Source organism: Hyperolius riggenbachi, chromosome 8, assembly GCF_040937935.1.
Source record: "Hyperolius riggenbachi isolate aHypRig1 chromosome 8, aHypRig1.pri, whole genome shotgun sequence".
Taxonomy (NCBI): domain Eukaryota; kingdom Metazoa; phylum Chordata; class Amphibia; order Anura; family Hyperoliidae; genus Hyperolius; species Hyperolius riggenbachi.
In genome coordinates, this window is record NC_090653.1 from 23771919 (window position 1) to 23795656 (window position 23738).

General features: G+C 46.0%; 1 protein-coding gene across 1 annotated transcript in view; it reads right to left on the reverse strand.

Moving 5' to 3' along the window:
- Window positions 1–309: 309 nt before the first annotated feature.
- The window catches only part of BRWD3 (bromodomain and WD repeat domain containing 3), a gene marked incomplete at its 5' end in the record, with an annotated part of 114466 nt that continues 91037 nt past the window's right edge, over window positions 310–23738 (reverse strand). Inside the window, 6 exons of the mRNA XM_068250065.1 lie at window positions 310–4725; window positions 7020–7193; window positions 10212–10330; window positions 14689–14855; window positions 15086–15238; window positions 18448–18588. Coding sequence (XP_068106166.1) covers window positions 3953–4725; window positions 7020–7193; window positions 10212–10330; window positions 14689–14855; window positions 15086–15238; window positions 18448–18588 — 1527 coding nt within the window. The remainder of the gene's footprint in view (window positions 4726–7019; window positions 7194–10211; window positions 10331–14688; window positions 14856–15085; window positions 15239–18447; window positions 18589–23738) is intronic.

A 23738-nucleotide genomic window follows, 5' to 3' on the forward strand; every position in this document is an offset into this window, starting at 1 on the left:
TTTTAAGCCCCGCCTACAAGCAGAAACAGAGTTGTTTTATGGCAGCAGGAAACATTATCTTACATTACAAATGGTGATGTCTCCAGACTAAAAACAAGGCCGAAGGCCTCTTGCACACTGCACGCGATTCCGATTCAGATTCCGCTTTTTAATCAGTTTTTACATCCGATTCAGATTCCGATTTGCAGTGTGCAGGGAGCAAACTGAAAATCGGAATCTGAATCGGATGTAAAAACTGATTAAAAAGCGGAATCTGAATCTGAATTGCTTGCAGTGTGCAAGAGGCCTTACTCCTGTACTGCACAGGAGTAAAATACGACCTTTATTGAACTTGCACATCTCTGGTCACAACCAGCAGGTGGAGCACTATTCAAACATGGCATTTATATTTGTAATGAAAGGAGAGCTTCATGGAGCGTCCCTGGAGATTTTTCTGACCGTCAAACATCTCCGGCCGCATAAGTTTACCCACCAGCGGAATCTTGTCTCAGGGATCACCTGCTTATTTCCTGCGCAGCAGAAATTCATCGACCTGACATGCTGGTACAGATATTCCCCAACGTACAAACAGCTTGCGCTACAAACCTCTCACAAGGACTAAGCTGTGCTCATGTATAAAACTTCCTGTTCTGATTTTTGTTATTACAGGCTACTGCTGAAAGTAGTTTAAAGCACATTAAAAACAACAAGAATCCCAGTGCTTATACTCTATACTAAATCCAGAATTGTCCGAAAGTGAATCATTTATCCACAAGATCCAGTATGTAAAACACGACTCGAGTTACAAACAACCTCCAGCAGCGTGAAAGTGAACCCCGAGGTGAGAAGTGTATGGAGGCTGCCATATTTATTTCCTGTTAAACAATACCGGTTGCCTGGCAGTCCTGCTGGTCTATGTAGCTGCAGTAGTGTCTGAATAACACCGGAAACAAGCATACAGCTATTCTTCTCAGAACGGACAATGTCAGGAACTCCTGATCTGCTGCATGCTTGTTCAGGGGCTATGGCTGAAAATACTTGAGGCAGAGGATCAGCAGAGCTGCCAGGCAACTGGTATTGCTTAAAAGGAAATAAATATGGCAGCCTACATATCACTCTCACCTCAGGTTCACTTTAATTTCAACAGATGACAGTGTTTTCAACAGCAATAGTTCAATGTGTCTTATAAGCGAGGGGGGAAACTATTCAAAAATCTATTAAAATAACAGATAGAAAGAACGGTAGGTTTTTATTTACCACATCATGAAGATTTCCTTTCAACTTTTAGTACAAATATAAAATAATCTGTCTTAAAAAAAAAGAAAAAATTTTAGTGCTAAACTAGACTTTAAAAATATGATAATCCTTTGGGCTTTCCCTTTAAGTGGTGTTGATGCCGTGCAGGACAATAAATATTGGCCAGTCGGTGTCGGTATAACGATATTATGGGTATGGAGGAGGAAGGGGCAGAACAAAGACATAATCCTAACAAAATATTGGAGTTATTTACATGTAAACATCCACAATGGGTGAAGTTCACCACTGTCACGGAGTCACTGGTGACGGAATTTAGACGGTCAGTATAGCGACATAAAAGAAACATGGACCCGAATGTCTGGACATGCTCAGATTTACAGGAACCCTTGACCGCTGCAGGGGAATATCAGCAGACCAAGCTGGAGTACGGCGGATCCTTCTACGAACATTGGTCAAGTGGAAGTGCCACAAGACCGCAACATAGCCGTACGGTGGCCGGCGAAGAGCGCGGAGCTGGGAATGCATCAGGAAGCCCTTTCAAGTCACATACTGAATAAGAATAAGCACCATATGTCGGGAGGCAGAAGCCTCCACTGTGGATGGAGGGCCAATAACCTCCTCGAGGCAGATGTATTTCACATCTACTGTGCAGCAGGAGATACAACTCGATCCGTATTGCAAGAGATTCCATGGAGTGCACCAAGCTGGTCGGGAACCATCAACTCAGGTCCAACCCAAACAGATTTAAATACGCATATAAAACCCTGGATCAAATAGATCACACCTCAAATCAACTGCATCAACTACGACTCGGGATTTCCGACTCCAGTCTTTGAGGGCACATGTTTTGGATGAACAGAGTCATTTTTCTTGTAGCAAAAAAATATGGTTTGGGTATTAGTAAGGGGCATAACTAGGGGGTGCAGCCCCTGCGACTGCAGGGGGGCACAGAGGTGAGAGGGGCACCAACTACTAACCTACCCCTTTCTCTGATACTCCAGATCAGGTGTTTTTTGTGGCTACACGTTATGGGTGTGAAGACCATGATTGGCAACACTTGTTTTATGAGCCTTGTGAGGGTCACCAAGAAGAAGCAAAGGAAGGGTTGCGAACATGAAGGGGCCCCAGAAAAAGCTTTGCTAGGGGGCCCCATGATTTGTAGTTATACCCCAGAGCATCGGCACTTTGATGAACCTGGGTGGTGGAAAACTGGGCACAAAGCACCAATACCAAGACTACTCTGGACGTATGGTCGGGCGTCAAAGAAAAGAACGGTGGAGGGGAGAAAAAATGGATGCTGAGGGTGAAGCTGAAGAAGAAGACGGAAGGTGCTGGCACAAAAGGTTTTTGTTAACTATCTAGGTTAAAATGAAGACATTGAGAAGGGTGCTTTGATAAGCGGGAGCTTAAGGTTCGGCTAACAATAGAGGCAAAAATAATAAAACTACTGGCAAAAATATCATCAGGGACTTGACACTACATTACCCCAAGCTTCATAGCCAAAGGCACCTTCATGAGGAATCAACTTTTTAGCTCATTCGTTCCAATTGGTTAATTAGACCTATGCCAAAAAACGTGTGAGGATCCCACCCCTCAAAGACTGGAGTTGAACATTTCTTAAGTACGTGGAGAACGTTAAAACCCTTCCAAGTACAGCGGAAGGCTTTTGTTGTCCAAGTGATCCCTCCTCGAAGCACCAACTCAACTTAAGCAATGACTAAGCAAAACACGCAGATTGGACAAAAAGCTAACCAGATCTCAGGCTACATCCTTCTCAACCAGCATCTCCAAAGAGCAAAAATACAAAAACTAGTCCAGTGTTTCACACCTCACTAAACACACATCTGATGGCCATGAGGCCTTCACCTCATGTCACACATGGCCAAAGTAGCTAAGTTGAAACCCAAACGCTTTAAAATTCTGCCGTAAAAATTCTCATTAACTATCTAATCCCTATAGTTTTGCCCCCCGTATGTTCTTTAACGCCAATGACTCTGCCGAGGTAGTTGTGGCTACAAACGTAAAATGGTGGCGGAATTCAAAATTTAAAAAAAATGATCCGGGTTTATCAGATTACAAATGACTAATTAATGCTTGCAGGGCGGGGAAGAAGGCTTAACGATAGGCACAGATATTAATGGTGGAAGAACAAACAAACACGGGGGTAGAAGGGGAAGGAGTCCGAGCTGCCACCAGACAATATCGAAGGGACAACCCAAAACCAAACATTTGGCATTGAATATTTCATATGGTAGAGTTCCCAAGATTTAGAAAGTGTAAACATTGAGAGCTGCCATCTGGGTTGGTATCTTGTGCAAAAAAATATTATTCTCTGTACTTTTAAGCATTAAGTCACAAAACCATATAAAATCTATATAAAAAGGTGCTTAACTCTATATTACACACACAAAAGCTATGACCATAAAAAAGGCTTCAACATCACATCTATGGAGCCGGGGTCGGCACCTTCATATTTCGTAGTGTGTTGGGTTCTGTGGCTGTAGAGAGCCCCCGAGGACTCTCAATAAATAAGGCCGGCTTTAAAATGCGACTGAATAATACTTGAGTGATTGCATCAGGAAAAAGCACCACCGTAAAGAGCAGAAGTTCTCAGAAAAGGTCCCTCAAGGAGTTTGTTCTGGTTGGATTCCTGCAGCGGATGAACCCATACTATCACCAAGGTTATTGTCAAGGGATAAGCGTCGCTGGCATTGGGTCACCCATTCCAGCCCATCAGGTGACTGACTCTGGCCTTTTCGGTCATCTTACGAACTCTTCCTGACCTGGAGGTGCCGAGGTTTAACGGGTCATCAAACTGGAGCAGGACCTCGTGGTCAATGTCCGAGTCGTCGTCGTTGTACAGCACAGTTCTTCGGCCCTGATTCCGGGTGTTTATCCGACGCTTTTTTCTTGGCCGTTCTACAAAATCACTGTCGGCTCCTTCATCGGCGTCCCCAACGTCCTCATCAGCAGACAATCGATCAGAGCTCACAGCAGGCCTTTGCGGAGGCTCTTTTTTGCTTGCACCCCTCCCTCTACCCCGCCCTCTTCCTTTTGTCTTGGCTTGTACACCTCGTAAACCGTAACCTTTTCCTCGCCCCCTGCCCCGCCCCCTCCCTCGTCCTCTTCCTTTCAGTTTTCCGTTACCCGCAGCACTGTGTAACTTCTTCTTAAGTTTCGTCCGTGCTACTTTGGTGTAATCATGATCACCATCCACATAGTCCTGGTCGGACTTTGCCAAGGACTCGGAGTCTGAGCTGCACTCTGACTCGCTCTTTGAACTGGAGTTGGACTCGGAGTCCCGGCTTACAGAAGGAGAGGGGACAGGCTTCTCTTCGTCCTTGCCATCCTCTGCCTCACCGTCCTCCTGCATCTTCTCCTGCTCCATCTCATCCGGACTTTCATCGTCTGAGAAGTTCAGCACTCGTCTCCTGCATTTTGGGGTGTCTCCACCGTTCCCATTCACAAGAGGACTGTTGGTGGGTTCCACTGTGAAATCAAACAAGAGGAGAAATTTATACAGCAAAAGAAAAATGAAATCCTAACCTACAAAGCTCTCCACAATCTCTCTCCCCCGTACATGTCCTCACTTGTTTCCAGCCAATCACAATCTCAGATCTGCACATGACCCGCTCTTGTTTTCCTCTAGCGCATACATGTCAAACTCCGGCCCGTGGGCCAAATCTGGCCCTCAGAGTCATTAAATTTGGCCCTCAAGTGATTTCCCCACTTTGCATTATGTTTGGCCCACTCTAGACCACCAGAGAAACTATATTGGAGGTGAATTCCTAACTCACCAGGGAAGCCATATGGGGAGGTAGGGGGAAAGCACTAAACATCAGGGAACTGTATATAGGGGAGGGTGGGGGCCTCTAGACACCTGTAAACTATATAGGGCTGGGAGGACAACTAGACACCAGAGAACTGTATAGGGGTTGAAAGGGGGTCCATTAGACACGAGAGAACTTTATGATGGAGAAGGGTGGCCAGTAGACATTGAGGTTGGCCCGCAGCTAGGTCCCAGTGCACAATTTCGGCCCACTTTGTATTGGAGTTTGACACCCCTGCTCTACCGTCACCTCCTCGCATTCACGTATACAGGATTTCTCACGTGCCTCTTGAATCTCTTTCCAAAAAATATAACTTTTTGAAATCTTTAACCACTCCCTTAAAGACATCGGAGGTGAAAATGAGCTAAATGAGAAAAATAATTGTATCTAACCTCCTTCTCCTAAAAATGACTTTTTAAGGTATTCCATAGTTTTATTTTATGTTTAAATATACTTTTTTAAGTTTTAACCGTTTTATTGTTTTTGCTCAATGACACATTCATTGAAGTATGCCATAGCTAAAATCTATTAACTATTGACGCTTTTTATCTCTTCCCTGCTCTCAGAAGCCATTTTCTGCTAGGAAAGTGTTTTATAGTTGGAATTTCTTATCAGTGAGAGTCACACTGTAGTCACTTCCTGTCTGAGTCAGCGACTTATATACCTGATATCTAACTCTTTCAGGCAGAGAAAGAAGAAAAAAAAAAAAAAAGGAACACAACCTAGTTATTTGTGTGCTTGGCACTGTACACACACTTCTATCTCATCATGTCACATGTCACCTCAGATATCGTTTAAAACGTACTTTTAAAGCCAAGCAAACGCTCTGACTTATACGCGTATATGGTCGGTAGCATCAGGACTATTCCCAATAGATTTCATATTGATCTATTGGAAATCGATGTGCAGTGTGTGGGTAAGCAATAGATCTTTCTCCGATCAGATTTGATGAGAGAGGCATCTAACCAAATTTCGATCTGGTGGAAGATAGAATAATGTATGGTCACCTTAAAATATGTCCGTGGATAAAGGGTTAGAGGGGGCAGTCTTATTAGCTTAGAAGCTTTATAAGAGGCTGCAGCTAGTGTTGGGCGAACAGTGTTCGCCACTGTTCGGGTTCTGCAGAACATCACCCTGTTCGGGTGATGTTCGCGTTCGGCCGAACACCTGGTGGTGTTCGGCCAAACTGTTCGGGTTCGCCCGAACGGCTCATTGCCTGGCCGAACAGGGCCCCTGTTCGGCACGAACAGGGCCCTGTTCGCCCGAATACTGCCCCCTATGGGGTCGCAGGCATAAGGGGGGAGCATGCCCCGATCGCGGGGGGGGGGTCGGAAATTCCCCCCACCCCCTCCGCTAGTGCTCCCCCCTCTGCCCACTTCCCCATTCAAAAGTTAGGAAGTGAAACTGTACCTGTGCGGTAGTGGGTGGCTGGCAGTGGGCGGCACTATGGAGTGACTGAGGAGGAGGAGGAGTCCGGAGAGTGACGCGTTGAGGGAGGCCGGGCAGTGGGCGGTTCAGCAGTAGTACCGTACTACTGCTGATCCGCCCACTGCCCGGCCTCCCTCAACGCGTCACTCTCCGGACTCCTCCTCCTCCTCAGTCACTCCATAGTGCCGCCCACTGCCAGCCACCCACTACCGCACAGGTACAGTTTCACTTCCTAACTTTTGAATGGGGAAGCGGGCAGAGGGGGGAGCGCTAGCGGAGGGGGTGGGGGGAATTTCCGACCCCCCCCGCGATCGGGGCATGCTCCCCCCTTATGCCTGCGACCCCATAGGGCCCCCAAAAGCGGGATGTTCGGGGAGTTCGGGGTTCGGCCCGAACATGCCGAACATTGCGGCCATGTTCGGCGAACTTTCCCGAACCCGAACATCCAGGTGTTCGCCCAACACTAGCTGCAGCCAATGGTTTTACTGCTGACATCACTGCAGAGAGGGGGAGGAGCCTCCGTACCTTTCACGGGGGAGGAGCTGGCCTTTGCACTGCTTGCTGGTTCCGGTTTTGAGTCCTCTTTGTTCTGTGTGTTGGGTCCAGAGGATGAGGACGGCTGCTTCTCTGCATCCTCATCAGCAGACGCCGCATCCTCATCAGCAGACATCTTACTAGCTTCAGCAGGAGAATCAGACACTGGAGAGAGAATAGAGAGAATCATCTGGCACTGGCGAATAACTGACAACACCTACAGTATTCTCTGCAGCATCATTTGTAGTAGGAGTATGAATGTATATACAGTGGGTTGCAAAAGTATTAAGCCCCCTTGAAGTTTTCCACATTTTGTCACATTACTGCCACACACATGAATCAATTTTATTGGAATTCCACATGAAAGACCAATACAAAGTGGTGTACATGTGAGAAGTGGAACGAAAATCATACATCATTCCAAACATTTTTTACAAATAAAAAACTGCAAAGTGGGGTGTGCATAATTATTCGGCCCCCTTTGATCTGAGTGCAGTCAGTAGCCTATAGACATAGCCTGATGAGTGCTAATGACTAAATAAAGTGCACCTGTGTGTAATCTAATGTCACTACAAATACAGCTGCTCTGTAAGGGCCTCAGAGGTTGTCTAAGAGAATATTGGGAGCAACAACACCGTGAAGTCCAAAGAACACACAAGACAGGTCAGGAATAAAGTTATTGAGAAATTTAAAGCAGGCTTAGGCTACAAAAAGGTTTCCAAAGCCTTGAACATCCCACGGAGCACTGTCCAAGCGATCATTCAGAAATGGAAGGAGTATGGCACAACTGTAAACCTACCAAGATAAGGCCGTCCACCGAAACTCAGAGGCCAAACAAGGAGAGCGCTGATCAGAAATGCAGTCAAGAGGCCCATGGTGACTCTGAACGAGCTACAGAGATCTACAGCTCAGGTAAGAGACTCTGTCCATAGGACAACTATTAGTCATGCACTGTACAAAATTGGCCTTTATGGAAGAGTGGCAAGAAGAAAGGCATTGTTAACAGAAAGCTTAAGAAGTCCCGTTTGCAGTTTGCCACAAGCCATGTGGGGGACCCAGCAACCATGTGGAAGAAGGTGCTCTGGTCAGATGAGACCAAAATTGAACTATTTGGCCAAAATGCAAAACGCTATGTGTGGCGGAAAACTAACACTGCACATCACTCTGAACACACCATCCCCACTGTCAAATATGGTGGTGGCAGCATCATGCTCGGGGGGTGCATCTCTTCAGCAGGGACAGGGAAGCTGGTCAGAGTTGATGGGAAGATGGATGGAGCCAAATACAGGGCAATCTTGGAAGAAAACCTCTTGGAGTCTGCAAAAGACTTGAGACTGGGGCGGAGGTTCACCTTCCAGCAGGACAACGACCCTAAACATAAAGCCAGGGCAACAATGGAATGGTTTAAAACAAAACATATCCATGTGTTAGAATGGCCCAGCCAAAGTCCAGATCTAAATCCAATCGAGAATCTGTGGCAAGATCTGAAAACTGCTGTTCACAAACGCAGTCCATCTAATCTGACTGAGCTGGAGCTGTTTTGCAAAGAATGGGCAAGGATTTCAGTCTCTAGATGTGCAAAGCTGGTAGAGACATACCCTAAAAGACTGGCAGCTGTAATTGCAGCAAAAGGTGGTTCTACAAAGTATTGACTCAGGGGGCCGAATAATTACGCACACCCCACTTTGCAGTTATTTATTTGTAAAAAATGTTTGGAATCATGTATGATTTTCGTTCCACTTCTCACATGTACGCCACTTTGTATTGGTCTTTCACATGGAATTACAATAAAATTGATTCATGTGTGTGGCAGTAATTTGACAAAATGTGGAAAACTTCAAGGGGGCCGAATACTTTTGCAAGCCACTGTATATCACACACATATTCCACAGAGCAAATCAGAAAAATCAAGTGACTGTCCTGAGAGGAGCTCACAATCTAATCCTACCATAGTCATAGTCTAATATCCCACCATATTATTATTATGTATTTATATAGCACTGACATCCTCTGCAGCACATTACAGAGTACATAGTCATGTCACTGACTGTCCTCAGAGGAGCTCACAATCTAATCCTACCATAGTCCTAGTGTAATGTCCTATCATATTATTATTATGTATTTATATAGCACTGACATCTTCTGCAGCACATTACAGAGTACAGTCATGTCACTGACTGTCCTCAGAGGAGCTCACACTCTAATCCTACCATAGTCATAGTCTAATGTCCTACCATATTATCATTATGTATTTATATAGCACTGACATCTTCTGCAGCACTTTACAGAGTACATAGTCATGTCACTGACTGTCCTCAGAGGAGCTCACAATCTAATCCTACCATAGTCTAATGTCCTACCATATTATTATTAAAGTAAACCTGTAACGTCATAAAAAAAAAGTGTTTCACTTACCTGGGGTTACTTCCAGCCCCCTGCAGCTGCCCTGTGCCCGCGCTGGTACTCAAGGATCATCTGGTCCTCCGCCACAGCTCAGTTTCGTTTTCTTCAGTCGCCAGCCACTGCGCCACACTGCACTGCTGCCCTTTTCATGGTCATGCCGCTGGGAACGTACTGTGCAGGCATGACACTGCCGGCGACAGGAGCACGAACAAGGAAGAGCACGGCTAGGCGCAGTGGACTTCGACTTATGAGTCAGTGAAACAAAAAATTTAGTTGCTTGGGGGGGGGCTGGGCCCGCCAGAAGATCGGGGGATGGCAGAAGCCCCAGGTAAGTGAAAGTTTTTTGTTTTTTTTTCATACAGCACTGACATCTTCTGCAGCACTGTACAGAGTACATAGTCATGTCACTGACTGTCCTCAGAGGAGCTCACAATCCATTCCTACCATAGTCATAGTGTAATGTCCTACCATATTATAATTATTATGCATATATATAGCACTGACCTCTTCTGCAGCACTGTACAGAGTACATAGTCATGTCACTGACTGTCCTCAGAGGAGCTCAAAATCTAATCTACCATAGTCATAGTCTCAAGTCACTACCATCCTCCTCATTGTTTAGTCAACTGTGATTCCATGAGAGCATGTGTACTTTTGCACGTTAGATGTGTGTCAATCACTGCTTCTTTCAGCTGTTGCATAGGCATGTTCATAGTCACAGCCTTATGCCCTACCACAGTCATATTCTATTTTTCTCTATATCTCTACCAGAGTACTTACTTTCTGATGAGGAGGAAGAGGAAGAAGAGGAGGAGGAAGAGGAGGAGCTGCTGTGGGATAGGCGGAGGGAGTTGCTCTGAGCCACTTTCTGGGGAGTCCTCTTGGGTTTTACTTTTGGGCTAGAAAAAGACAAAAAAAATTGATTTAAAATGGTAAAATTAACACAGCAGTCATCTTACACTGTATGTCCACCCAGTTTAAAGGGGAACTTCAGCCTAAACAAACATACTGTTATTAAGTTACATTAGTTATGTTAATTAGAATAGATAGGTAATATAATCTCTTACCCATCCGGTTTTAAAAGAACAGGCAAAGGTTTGTGATTCATGGGGGCAGCCATCTTTGTCATGGGGGCAGCCATCTTTTTGGTTGATAGGAGGTGACAAGGAGCAGGAGACACAGTTCCAACTGTCCTGTGTCCTTATTACCCCTCCCAGCTGCGTGTGCTAGGCTTCAAGTGTCAAATTCAAAATATAAAAAAAAAACAGCAGAATGAGAACAACATCAGAAATCCCATCATGCTTTGCACAGCATCAGGGGGAAAAAGCCCGGGCAGTTTTCTTCTGTGCAGCTAAAAATGAGGCTTGTATAAGAGAAACAAAGTTCTGATGCTGTGAAACTGTTAAAGAAACACCAAGCCTTTTCAGTGCTGCTGAGTAGATTTTTAGTCCGGAGGTTCACTTTAAGGGCTGTTTGCACGCCCGATAAACATGAACCTGCTTTTGTCTCCTTTACCCAATAAAAGCTGCAAGCGATTTGATCCACCTCACGGACATCGCTGACCTTCCTTTGTTGTTACATCCATCTTAGAATCGATCATGGACCCTTGAGGTCAGCCTAGGGTGAGCGGCCACTTTGTATATACCTTTAACCACCTGAGCGGTCTGGACGAGCTCAGCTCGTCCAACACCGCCGGAGGTCGCCGCTCAGGCCCTGCTGGGCCGATTTTCATCAAATAAAAAGCAGCACACGCAGCCGGCACTTTGCCAGCCGCGTGTGCTGCCTGATCGCCGCCGCTCTGCGGCGATCCGCCGCGAGCAGCGGCGAAAGAGGGTCCCCCCAGCCGCCTGAGCCCAGCGTAGCCGGAACAAAAAGTTCCGGCCAGCGCTAAGGGCTGGATCGGAGGCGGCTGACGTCAGGACGTCGGCTGACGTCGATGACGTCACTCCGCTCGTCGCTATGGCGACGATATAAGCAAAACAAGGAAGGCCGCTCATTGCGGCCTTCCTTGTTTATTCTGGGCGCCGGAGGCGATCGGAAGATCGCCTCCGGAGCGCCCTCTAGTGGGCTTTCATGCAGCCAACTTTCAGTTGGCTGCATGAAATAGTTTTTTTTTTATTTAAAAAAAACCCTCCCGCAGCCACCCTGGCGATTTAATCAGAACGCCAGGGTGGTTAAAAAGGACACATCCGAGGTAAAACCAAATCTACTTACCTGGGGCTTCCTCCAGCACCTGGCAGCCGATCTGTCCCTCGCCGCAGCTCCGGTGTCCCCTGCTTGCAGATGCCAACCTCGCCAGGTCAGCATCTTCTGCGCCCGCGCCGCTTGCGCTCCTGTGGCCAGGAGGGTTCTGCACAGGCGCACAATGCTCCAGGCCACAGGACCGTGATGAAGAGTGGCAGAAAATGCCGTCCTTGCGACGTCTGCAGCTGTAGCGGTGGGGACCCCGGGACACCTGAGCTGCGGCGAGAGACAGATAGGCTGCCAGGGGCTGGAGGAAGCCCCAGGTAAATAGCCCCTCGGTCCTGTCCTTTAAAGAGCCCATTCAGTCTAATGCTGGGAATACACGGCCCGATTCAGAGCCATTTAGATGGCTCGATAATTTTTGATACGTTCGATCTCCCACCCGATCGTTTCGACGCTTGATTCCGAAGATAAGAATCGCCTGCAGAATCGAGCGGGAAATCGAGCCGTGTATGTCCAGCATAAAATAAACATTCTATGGATTCCTTGTGTCCTGTGCAAGAATTCCGGTACACTGTAATATGGGAAGAGATCCTCATATTACAGTGTACCTAAATTCTTGCAAAGGACACAAGGAGACCCGAGACAAGTGCACTTTGTGTGTTTTTAGAGAGAAGAGCCCATCTAATCCCCTGTCTAATTTCATCTCTCAGCTGCATCAGCACAGAAAATCGTCAGTCCTCAGCAGAGCAGCTAGTTTGTAAACAAAGGATGTTAAACTTATGTCTGCTTCCATGAAAGCAGGAAGTAGACACACTGCAGATTTATTGCAAGAGTTCTGTAAGCTGTAACAAAGAACTGTTTTTTCTTTAAAAGTTATTATGCTGTTGCTTATCTTTTAAAGCAGAAAGGAAGTTCTGAGTTTAGGTCTGCTTTCACCAGGTCTTTTTCCTTCCATCCCTTGCAGTGAAAGGCTGTGGTGCATCCTTGACACTTTGTCTACTTCAAATAGACAACGCACCAGGGCACATTTCTGCAAGGGGGTGGGGCTATGTGTCAGAAGCCGTCAGTTGGATACGGAGCTAAGGGAATGACCTGGAGCAAAAAGACCCACCAAGTCATCATAACTAGAGATAACCAGTGATATGCAAATGTCCCAGTTTATGCAAATGTGGATGCAAATATATGCAGTTTCAAAGATGGACCATTTAATTTAAACCAATTTGGAAACTGCATATATTTGCATAAATATTTGTATAAATTTGGAAACATTTGCTTATCATGGATCATAACTTTATATGAGAAGAGGATCCATAGAATGTTCATTTTAGACTGGATAGGTTCTTTAAAGAGGAACTCCAGTGAAAATAATGTAATAAAAAAGTGCTTCATTTTTACAATAATTATGTATACATGATTTAGTCAGTTTCAGTTTGTCCATTGTAAAAGCTTTCCTCTCCCTGATTTACATTCTGACCAGTGATGCTTATCCGGATTCTGGATATCCGAACTACCCAGATAATCCAAACTTTTTCCACTATCCGAACTTTGAATAGCAATTCGGATATATTTTTTTTTTAAATCCGAATTGACTATCCGAGCAAAGTTGGATTTCCCATCTGAAATCCGGGCGGATAATTAGTTCAGATATCCGAGGACAAGCCAAAATCACCTTCAATGGCAAAAATCCTTTTCGAAGGGGAGGGAGAGGGAGAGAGAAGGAGTTTTTTTTGCCATTTTCAGGTCACTTCCGGTGTTCCATCCAGATATCTGAATCTGGACGGATACGGAAGTTGGATATCCGATTCGGATCCAGATTGGAAAATTTTAAACTCGGATAACCGACCCGGATCGGATAGGGGGGTATCCGGATCCGAATTAGATCCAGATACTGAAAAGTGGTATCCGAGCAGCACGGATTCTGACATTTATCACATGGTGACATTTTACTGTTGGCAGGTGATGTAGTTGCTGCATGCTTTTCTGGCAGTTGGAAACAGCTGTAAACAGCTATTTCCCACAATGCAACAAGGTTCACAGACAGGAAACTGCCAGGAGTACCACGGTCCTCAGAGTTTCTTGTGGGAGGGGTTTCACCACAATATCAGTCATACAGCGCCCCCTGATGGTCGGTTTGTGAAAAGGAATAGATTTCTCATGTAAAAGGGGGTATCACCTACTGATTGGGATAAAGTTCAATTCTTGGTCTGAGTTTCTCTTTAAGGACCATTATAGAGAAAATTGCAAAATTTCAAATACATGTGCATACAAAATTTACATTTCTCACAGATTAAAATGTACTATTAATTCCTTTTCCCATGTTCCTGACGCAAATAAAAGTTTGACAGATCCGACGGGTTTTGGACTAGTTTATCTTCACATGGGGGTTTCTTAACAAAATAAATCCTTGGAAAGTATGTATACAAAGAAGTTGGCCAACCCCCATTAACTTGCACCCTATTTGGCACAACTGGACTGAGCAACTGAAATTTAATTCAACAAGCGCTTTCAAAAATAAAGAAACCCCTAAAAATCCCACATGAGAAGATGAACTAGTCCAAAGTCTGTCGGACCGGTCAGATTTAGACTGGCTACTTTAGGGAACAGCAACCAAAGAGTAATTTATAGTGTATTTTAATCTGAGACAAAATTACTGCTTCTAGGTATGTGTACATATAGAGTCTAAATTTTTACTTTATTTTTTAGATAGTGGTCCTTTAACGCCTGATACACACTGTGCAATTTCTCCTCAGATCGAAATGACCATTTCCATCAGGTCTGATTTTCGAAGTTACTGGAAAATCAATCAGAAAAATGATCCGAAATGAGATCTGACCTAACAAGAAAATTATCGAGTTGCCCCACCGATCTGATAGAAAATTGCATGGTGTGTACCAGTCATAACACAAGAATCTTGATAGCTTTTGAAGCAGCAGACTGGCATTACATGCTGGCACTGAGTCTACAATCAATGAGGACGCCCTAGAAGGAGACATGTGACCACCAGAGCAACAAGCATGTAACGCTCCTATACGGCTTGTGAATTCTCAACTCCGCCCACCCAGTGTGTTACCTGGACGCCCGGCTGCTGGAGGCGGAGCTGCTGCTGCTGCTGTGTATCCTCTTCCTGTAGCGCTGCCTCTTGCGTTGCTGCAGCTGCATGGCCAGCTTGTAGTCGCAGATGATCTCCTTGATGTAGGCTTCACACAGAGCGGAGAGTCGGAGTGTCATGCTATAGATCTGCTGATAGGACAGACACATCAGAAGCTGCTGCACAGGAAGTGTGGGCGGGGCAGGCAAGGGGGAGGTTCTATACCAGACACAGATGGAGATACCATGACTGGGGGGGGGGGGGGGCATACCATAGCGGACGGCCCCCTGTGGATCCATCAAGAGGACCGATCCGTGCCGGCAGCGGTAAACCCCTGCACATGGCTGCCTAACCACTCCCTCTAGCAGCGGCAACTTACCCGGGACTTCTTGTTGGGTGTGTAAGCCTTGGAGTTACTGAAGATCAGCCGGACATCCTTGCAAAATTCCAGAGGATCGCTGTAGTTCCCGGCCTCCAGCGTGGCCTTCACAGTGCTGAAGTCCATCGGAGTCTCTATGATGTCCTGGTAATCCTGAGAGAAATATTATATCTTTATTATCAAGTTGTTATTGTTTTAAAGGAATACTATCGATACCCAAGTGTTCTAAAATGACAGTGTGCAAATAATGTCTAAGTAGCTGTGTAAACATTTTCCTACTTTTCATGTTAAATATCAGAGGCAAAAGCTGTAATTTATTGAGGGAAGGATTTAGCTATATTGGGACAAATCAATTGCAGAAGGGGTGTCTGCTTCAATGCACAGCCAGAGTTGCACATCAGACTACAGAAAGCAAATATCAAACATATCAAACTCTGAAAGCAAAAACAGTATGAAAAGCTGTGACAATTAGTTACATTTCCTCTGCTCTCTTCAGACAGGTCAGTCAGAAACACAAGACACAGGAGCTGCAGCTGTTCTCTCTGTCACACACAGAGTTACACATAGAGTTAACTGATCAAGTGTGAGGGGAATTTCCCCTCTCCTCATGGCTCAGTCAGCTGTCAGTTTTGGCGTCAGTAAAGTTTGAAAATATTTTGCTAACAGTAAACAATGAAGTTGCTACTAAAATGTATACACCAGTACTTAGCAGCACTTCCCACACAATTCCTGTGTCAATTGAAAAAAATATGTGAATCGATAGTATTCCTTTAAATAAAAAGTTTGCTTTCTTAAAACAAAGTATTTGTGATAATTCAGGAGTGAGCTCCGCGATGTCTCCCACAATGCATCACTGCTGAAATATGCAAATCAACCATTGTCGCACTGGGAGACAGCTCAGAGCTCACTCCAACCTTAATGATCACAAATACTTTCTGTTTTAAGAAAGCAAAGTTGTTTTCCAAAGCATTTTAGTAAGGGGGCCTTTTGGACCATTGTAGCACCCGTGTCTTCTCCCCATGCTGGGGCGCTCCTCTCTGTGGTTTCTCTCCCGAGCCGCCTGTGTCATGTGACATACGCTAGAGGCTGAACACTAGAGGTCTGGTGTGTATCCATGGTGCCTCTAGCATTTGTCACATGACACAGGCAGCCTGGGAGAGAAGAGACAGGGAGGCGCCATGGTCAGGTGACAGTTGGCTCTGCTACCAAAAAACTCTGCACAGTCTAGGGGTTTTTCATAGGGGAGCTTTCAGGACATCAGGGACGAGCCGGGACAAGCAGAAGCGTGCACGGAACAGCCAACAATGCGAGGAGGGAGGGCGGAGATAGCAAATGGGTGGGACAGAGTGAGGAGTCCAGTATCCTCCTGTCTGTCTTTCGACATTATTGTCAGGGATTTTACCAGCAACATACAGGGACCGGCGGCGGCAGCAGCACAAACTGACCCGGTGTGTCTGCTTTCAAGGCACAGACCACTGTGTGCAATAAAAGATCTTAAAAGTGGTTACTGGTACCCTTTAAGATGTCCACTAATGGTGTAATTTTCAGCAAAGCATCACTCGAGTGATCAGATAAAGGCCATCGGATTGGCAGAAGAGAAACCTCGATGCTTCAAATCTACCGTGAACAATTCCTATGGTAATCGTTGGATGACAATTTAGTTGATCGTAAGAGCGGTTTTTATAATCGGTTGTGATGGATAGGAAGTACAGATTGGTTTAATGGTGGTGAAATAATTGATGTATTACGACATTTTATTTCCAATCACATTTACCTGATCGCTTGAGCGATTCTTCGCTAAAAATTGTATGATTAGTGGGCCCCAATAGAAACGTCGGGTCAGCTGGTACCCAGCAGTGACACGGCTATAGCAGTTGTGACTGTCCGCTGACCTACTCAGAGTTATTTAAAGTGATCCTTAAGAAAAAAAAATGAGTTTTACTCACCTGTGGCTTCCAATAGCCCCCTGCAGCTGTCCAGTGCCCTCGCCGTGCCCCTCCGATCCTCCTGGCCCCGCCAGCAGCCACTTCCAGGTTTCGCTGTCAGGAGCCGACAGGCTGGGAACGCGAGTATTTCTTCGCGTTCCCAGCCACAATTGTGCCCTCTATGCTGCTATAGCATGAAGCATATCACAGCATAGAGGGCGCAATTGTGGCTAGGAACGCGAAGAATCACTCGCATTCCCAGCCTGTCGGCTCCTGTCGGCGAAACCGGAAGTGGCCGCCGGCGGGTCCAGGAGGATCAGAGGGGCACGGCGAGGGCACTGGACAGCTGCAGGGGGCTATTGGAAGCCACAGGTGAGTAAAAGTCTTTTTTTTTTTACTTATGGATCACCTTAAGACAAACCTGAACTGAAAAATTAAACCTCGAAATAAACATACACACGTCATACTTACCTCCCGTGTAGTCTACTCATCAATCTCTTTCTCCTCTCCTGTGTCCTGTTTGTCCACTGTGATTGATGGAATTCTCCGTCCTCCGTTTTGGAAATGGCCATTACCCCATAACAGCTTCCTGGTCAGCACACTGTTCAACTGTAACATCGCCCACTTGAGCCATAGGGAAACATGGACATTACCTTGCACATAAGTTGTCCTTTCAGTTATAACTGGCAGCAACTGATATATTTCAGTTCTCACAAAATCTTGTCAGGACTGGAAGGAATTGTTGTGAGAAAATGGTGAGCTTCTGAGAGGAACTGACAGTGAGGTAAGCATAGCTCCCAACTGTCCCTCTTTTGGAGGGACAGTCCCTCTTTGGGAGCCCTGTCCCTCTGTCCCTCCTCATTTGTCCCTCTTTCTATGTAAAAAAAAAAAAAAGTTTATATATATATATATATATATATATATATATATATATATATATATATATATATTTTTTTTTTATTTCACTACTAAGAATGTGTTTGATTGACTATAAACTTTATTCACATCCTTTACATTGATATATTACTAATTTTAATGTTAATATGAAGGAAAATGGACCAGGATACAAAGGACGAGTGTGGTTTGAACTATAAAACAGCATATTTCTCTAATGAAATCTTTATGGTATGCGTGACTAGGGGTGTGACCGGGGCGTGACTAGGGGTGTGACTGTGACGTGATCAGGGGTGTGGCTTAAGTGTCCCTCTTTCTCATTTCAAAAAGTTGGGAGGTATGGGTATGTATGTCATATTCATTTGCAGCTACATCATGTGTTTATTTTAATAAATTTACACGGTTCAGGTTCCCTTTAACACACACTTTGGAAACGTAGATTTTATGTAATTATCGTTTATACACACTTTTACTCTTTGCTCCTCCATAGGCAGCACGCGGTGTAATAGCTGAAGACTGCCACTAGGGGGAGAACGAACTTACGGGATAGGAGACGGGACTGACGGGCTGTCGGAAGGGCTCGGAGTCCTCGCGCTCGTAGATCAGATCCAGCAGCTCCTTACACTTGTCCTTCCAGGAATCGGGATTGGATCGGAGGAGATCTCTCTTCGTGCGTCGGGTCACCTGGAGATGAAACACACGGCAATTAGCTGGGCAAGGAATCCCGACCGCATTATGGAGGCCAGGGTCGGATTTACCATAAGGCACTGCAGGCACGTGGCTACAGGCACCCAATGAGGGAAAGGTGGCCCACTCCCCTCCCAGAGTGCCTCCCTCCCTCCTTCCCTATGCAGAGTCCTGAGCGGGGTGTATATGAGAGGTTACTCACTGGCTCAACATTCCACTGATGAGATCTCCCTTCAGTCAGGAGCACCTCTAGCTACTGAATACTAAGGGACACCTCTAGCTACTTAATAAGGAGGGTATCTCTGGCTTCCTAATGCTAAGGGACAAGTGTAGCTACCTATGACAGGCAAGGGAAGTAAGGGAGAGGTGACAGCTGGACTAGCCAGCACGCTTGCGGTGCAGTTCGGCGGGGATTTATCGGTTCATAGAAGGTGAAGTGTAGGGTGCCAGGAAATCTGTGCCTTTAGGCTCCTGTGATGTAAATCCGGGCCTGATGGAAGCTATAGAGAAGCGCTGCTGAGCGCCTGCTGACAGGCCGGTCACTGTGCAGTCAGCAGACAGCAAACACAACCGCCAGACTCTCTACTCACCAAACTATGCCCCCTACAGAGCCTGCAAGAATATATAGATGGGTACCTTCTGATAGTCCGTAGTAGTATGCCTCCAGAGCCACACCCCCTTCCATTGCCATCAGGGTTGCCAACCCAATTTCTTATTTTTGCTGGACAAATTGGTAAAAAAATCTGGACACCCCAAGTTTTGGACGGACAGGGGCGGAGTCAGGGGCGGAGTCAGTCGCGGGCTTTTTGGGGAACTTCTTGTGATTTCGGGGGGAGAGAAATATAGCTGAAGCAGGTGATTACTGCATAAGGCTCATGTGAAACAGCATTCCTGAACTGAGAAGACTTTCTTACCCAAAGTAAGATTGCCTAGATTGAGATTAGATAGATAATCTTTCAAATGTCTTTTTGGCATTATCAAAGTTAAACCTAAAACTGAATAGAGAAACAAAAAAACTGCTGTGAACAGATTTTATTCTTGTTAACAGCATTAACCACAGGCATTAGTCCAAAAAACATTGTTCAATAAGAACAAAACTGCACTGAAATGTTAACAGAATGCCAAAAAGTTCTTTTAAACAGCATTAACCTCAGGCATCAATGCAGAAACCAGTGTACCAGCAACATTGTTCAATAAAAATGAAATTGCACTGAATTCCTAATGGACCAGTACAGCAAAACAAGCAAGCAGTTAAAAATCTGACTGGTTTTGGACTAGTCCATCTAATGGCAGATTCTCAGGGTTTTCTTTGTTTCCAAAAGCATTCCCTAACTGTCACAATAGTAAGATACCAGTCACTAGCCAGACTCCTTACTTGCTAACACACCATTTTAAGTATTTGGTTTGAGCAAATGCATTTTTGAAAGTGCTTTTAAAAACAAACAAAACCCTATGAATCCCCCATGAGGAGATGTGCTAGTCCAAAATCCTGTCAGATTGTAACTGCTTACGTGTTTCAAACTGTAATGAGAGGGATATGGAGGCTGCCCTATTTTCTTTTAGTTGCCTGGCTGTCCTGCTGATCCTCTGCCTCTGATGCTTTTAGCCATAGCCCCTGAACAAGCATGCAGCAGATCAGAATTCCAAGATGATGCCAACTGTATAGAACACTATGTACACTGTAAACCAATCAAGCAAGCAGCATTTGCACCATTTTCAATCTTGATAAAAAGTAGCATCAGATCAGCATTAGCATTCCATTGACCATTTCCTAGCATAACCGGAATGTTCATAGAGAACAATATTTCCCATTGACAGTGATCAAAATAAACTCAACCAAAAACAGTAAATTTTCAACAGCAATAACAGTTTTTCCCTTAGCCACCACCTGTTTAATCAGTGTGCAACAAATATGGAGAAACCAAAAATGTCACCGAAACTGAGTGTAAAATTCTTAAAATGAGGTTTTAGGTTTGGAAATTACCATATACAATACACACGTAATTTGTTTTACTCAAGTGTGAGTGTCCAGTGCAGATACTCACAAGGAGCCTAAACAGAGAGATATGGATGCTTCCTTTTAAACCATACCATTTGTCTGGCACTGGCAGTCCTGCTAATCTTTGGCTGCAGTAGTGTCTGAATCACACACCTGAAACAAGCATGCAGCTAGTCCAATCTGACTTCAGTCAGAGCACCTGATCTGCATGCTTGTTCAGGGGCTGTGGCTAAAAGTATTAGAGACACAGGATCAGCAGGAGAGTCAGGCAACTAGTATTACTTTAAAAGGAAATGTCCATACCCTTCTCAGTTTAGGTTCCCTTTAAGTTATGCAGGTTCTGGGGAAACTCCTGTCCTCCTAGAGGTTCTGCAGTGGTTATATAAGTATGCATGCGCACATGTAAAAAGAAATTAGACAAGACATACTTACCTTTTATACATACCTGGGGATTGCTCCAGCCCCATGGGCACAGATCGCTCGCTCCCACTACTAGTACTGACTGAGTCCTGTAACTTCCTCCTGTCACGGCCAGTCTGCACAAGAGAAGTGCACCCTCTACATATCTCTCCAGCGGGAGCTGGAGAAATACGTAAATAGCCTCAGACTGGCCGCAACTGGAGGAAGTTATGGGACCCAGTATCAGTACTGCTGCGGGCAGTGGAGGACGGCGGCGTGGGAGCGATCCGTGTGCATGGGGCTGGAGCAAGCCCCAGGTGGTATGTATAAAGTAAGTATGTCTCAACTCTGGTACACTAAGTATGGTACCATTGGCAGCCTTTGAGACTCCTTGTGGCAGTGGGCCTGGCTGGCAGGCAGCGGCACTAGTAACACTCAGGGTACTAGGGAGGGGGGACCCAGCATCACCACCAGTGAAGTGACCAAACTGACTGACTCTCAGACTCACCCACTCGCTTGGTCATAGAATGCTGCTGTGTGGCCTCTCTCTCTCTCTGGCAGCAGGTGAAAGCGCAGCACGCTCTTGCTCTGACTGTCACTAGAAGATGATGTGAGGGTACAACAAGTCCCAGCATGCTTTGTCAGTAGCAGATGACAGGGGGGCACTGCAGTGCAGGTTCAGTACCCTCCTCTGTCTGAGGAGCACTAAAAGTCCCAGGCCAGCATGCATTGCAATCATGTCAGTAAAAGAAGAGGGGGCAGTGCACTACAAGTCCCAGGCAGCATGCTGTCAGATGATAGCTGTGCAGGACTACAATTGGCATGCCATGATGATGATCACAGAACAACAAGTCCCCAACTACCATTCCTAACAGCCATAACTCACATAACCCATCCATACAGTCAGCATTATCTACTTACACTATCATTCCCTAACAGCCATAACCCCCTTACCATACAGTCAACATTGCCTACCTGTCCTGCACTATCATTCCTGACAACCAAACCTCACATTACTTTACCCACCACCTATCATACAGTCCCCACCAGGCCCAGTCCCCCTCCAGTGACAGGCAGCCAGCACAGCACCTCTCCAACTAAGTCTCCCCCTGCCTGTCCCCCACTGACTGGACCCCCAGACCAGTCCCACAGACACCCAGCCCCCACTGCCTCTCTCACACACAGACACAGACTCACAGTGAGTGTGCTTGGGTGGCTGTTTGTCTCCCTCCCTGGCTCCAAGCCTCCAACTAAGTCTCCCCCTGTCCCCCAACCAGTCCCACAGACTCCCAGCCCCCAGGGGTGCCCCTCTCTCCCTCACAGACTCACAGTTAGTGTGCTGGGTCGACTCGGCTGCTGGCTGGCCTGTGGGTGGTAGTGTTGTCCGGATCATGAACGATTCGGATCTTTGATCCGAATCTATTTTATGAGTCGATCATCCGAATCATCAAAATGAGTGATTCGGATCACAAAAGGGGCGGGGCCAGGAGCGACACGCCCCCTCGCAGCGGGGTCTTGGAAGCAGAGCAGAGATGGATCGCTCTGTTGGAAGGGAGGCAGCCTTGCAGGGACAGGTAGATGAGAGAGAGGGGACATGGGTGCCACAGTATGTAGAGCACACATACTGGCTATAATGTGCTGCCCATTATAGGCTGGCTGTTCTGTAGTGCTGCACAGTGATCACATTGGAAACTTTTGGCTCAGCACAGCTCAGTAACTTTGCATACAGTGTGATTGAAAGGCAATATAATCCTCCTGCACTCGGCACTAAACAGCTGCACTTATCTTCTGGGAATGCTTTCTTTCACTGTGCGACATTTTCTTTCAAAGTGTACAGATGAACATATAGGTGAAATATATGTAAAGCATATGACTTCAGCATGTGGGTATTACGTGCAAACATTTCTGCTCTCTGCTCGTCCCTCCTCCCTTCTCTGTCCACTCCCTGCCCTCTGTCCATCTTCTCCCCTTCTCTGTGTGTCCACTCCCTCCCCTTCTCCTGTCCACAGACCTGTCCTGCTGTTCATTTCACCCCCGAATGCTTCCGGTAGTAAAATGATCCGAGATTCGGATCAAAGATCCGGATCTCTTCAATGATCCGATTCAAATCATCCGGATCATTGAAAAGATCCGAACTTCCCATCTCTAGTGGGTGGGGCGGGCTCCAATCAGTCTGCTGTAGACTAGAGATGGGAAGTTCGGATCTTTTCAATGATCCGGATGATTCGAATCGGATCATTGAAGAGATCCGGATCTTTGATTCGAATCTCGGATCATTTTACTACCGGAAGCATTCGGGGTGAAATGAACAGCAGGACAGGTCTGTGGACAGGAGAAGGGGAGGGAGTGGACACACAGAGAAGGGGAGAAGATGGACAAGAGGGCAGGGAGTGGACAGAGAAGGGAGGAGGGACGAGCAGAGAGCAGAAATGTTTGCACGTAATACCCACATGCTGAAGTCATATGCTTTACATATATTTCACCTATATGTTCATCTGTACACTTTGAAAGAAAAGGTCGCACAGTGAAAGAAAGCATTCCCAGAAGATAAGTGCAGCTGTTTAGTGCCGAGTGCAGGAGGATTATATTGCCTTTCAATCACACTGTCTGCAAAGTTACTGAGCTGTGCTGAGCCAAAAGCTTCCAATGTGATCACTGTGCACAACTACGAACAGACAGCCTGTAATGGGCAGTACATTATAGCCAGTATGTGTGCTCTACACACATCTGGCAGTGGCACCCATGTCCC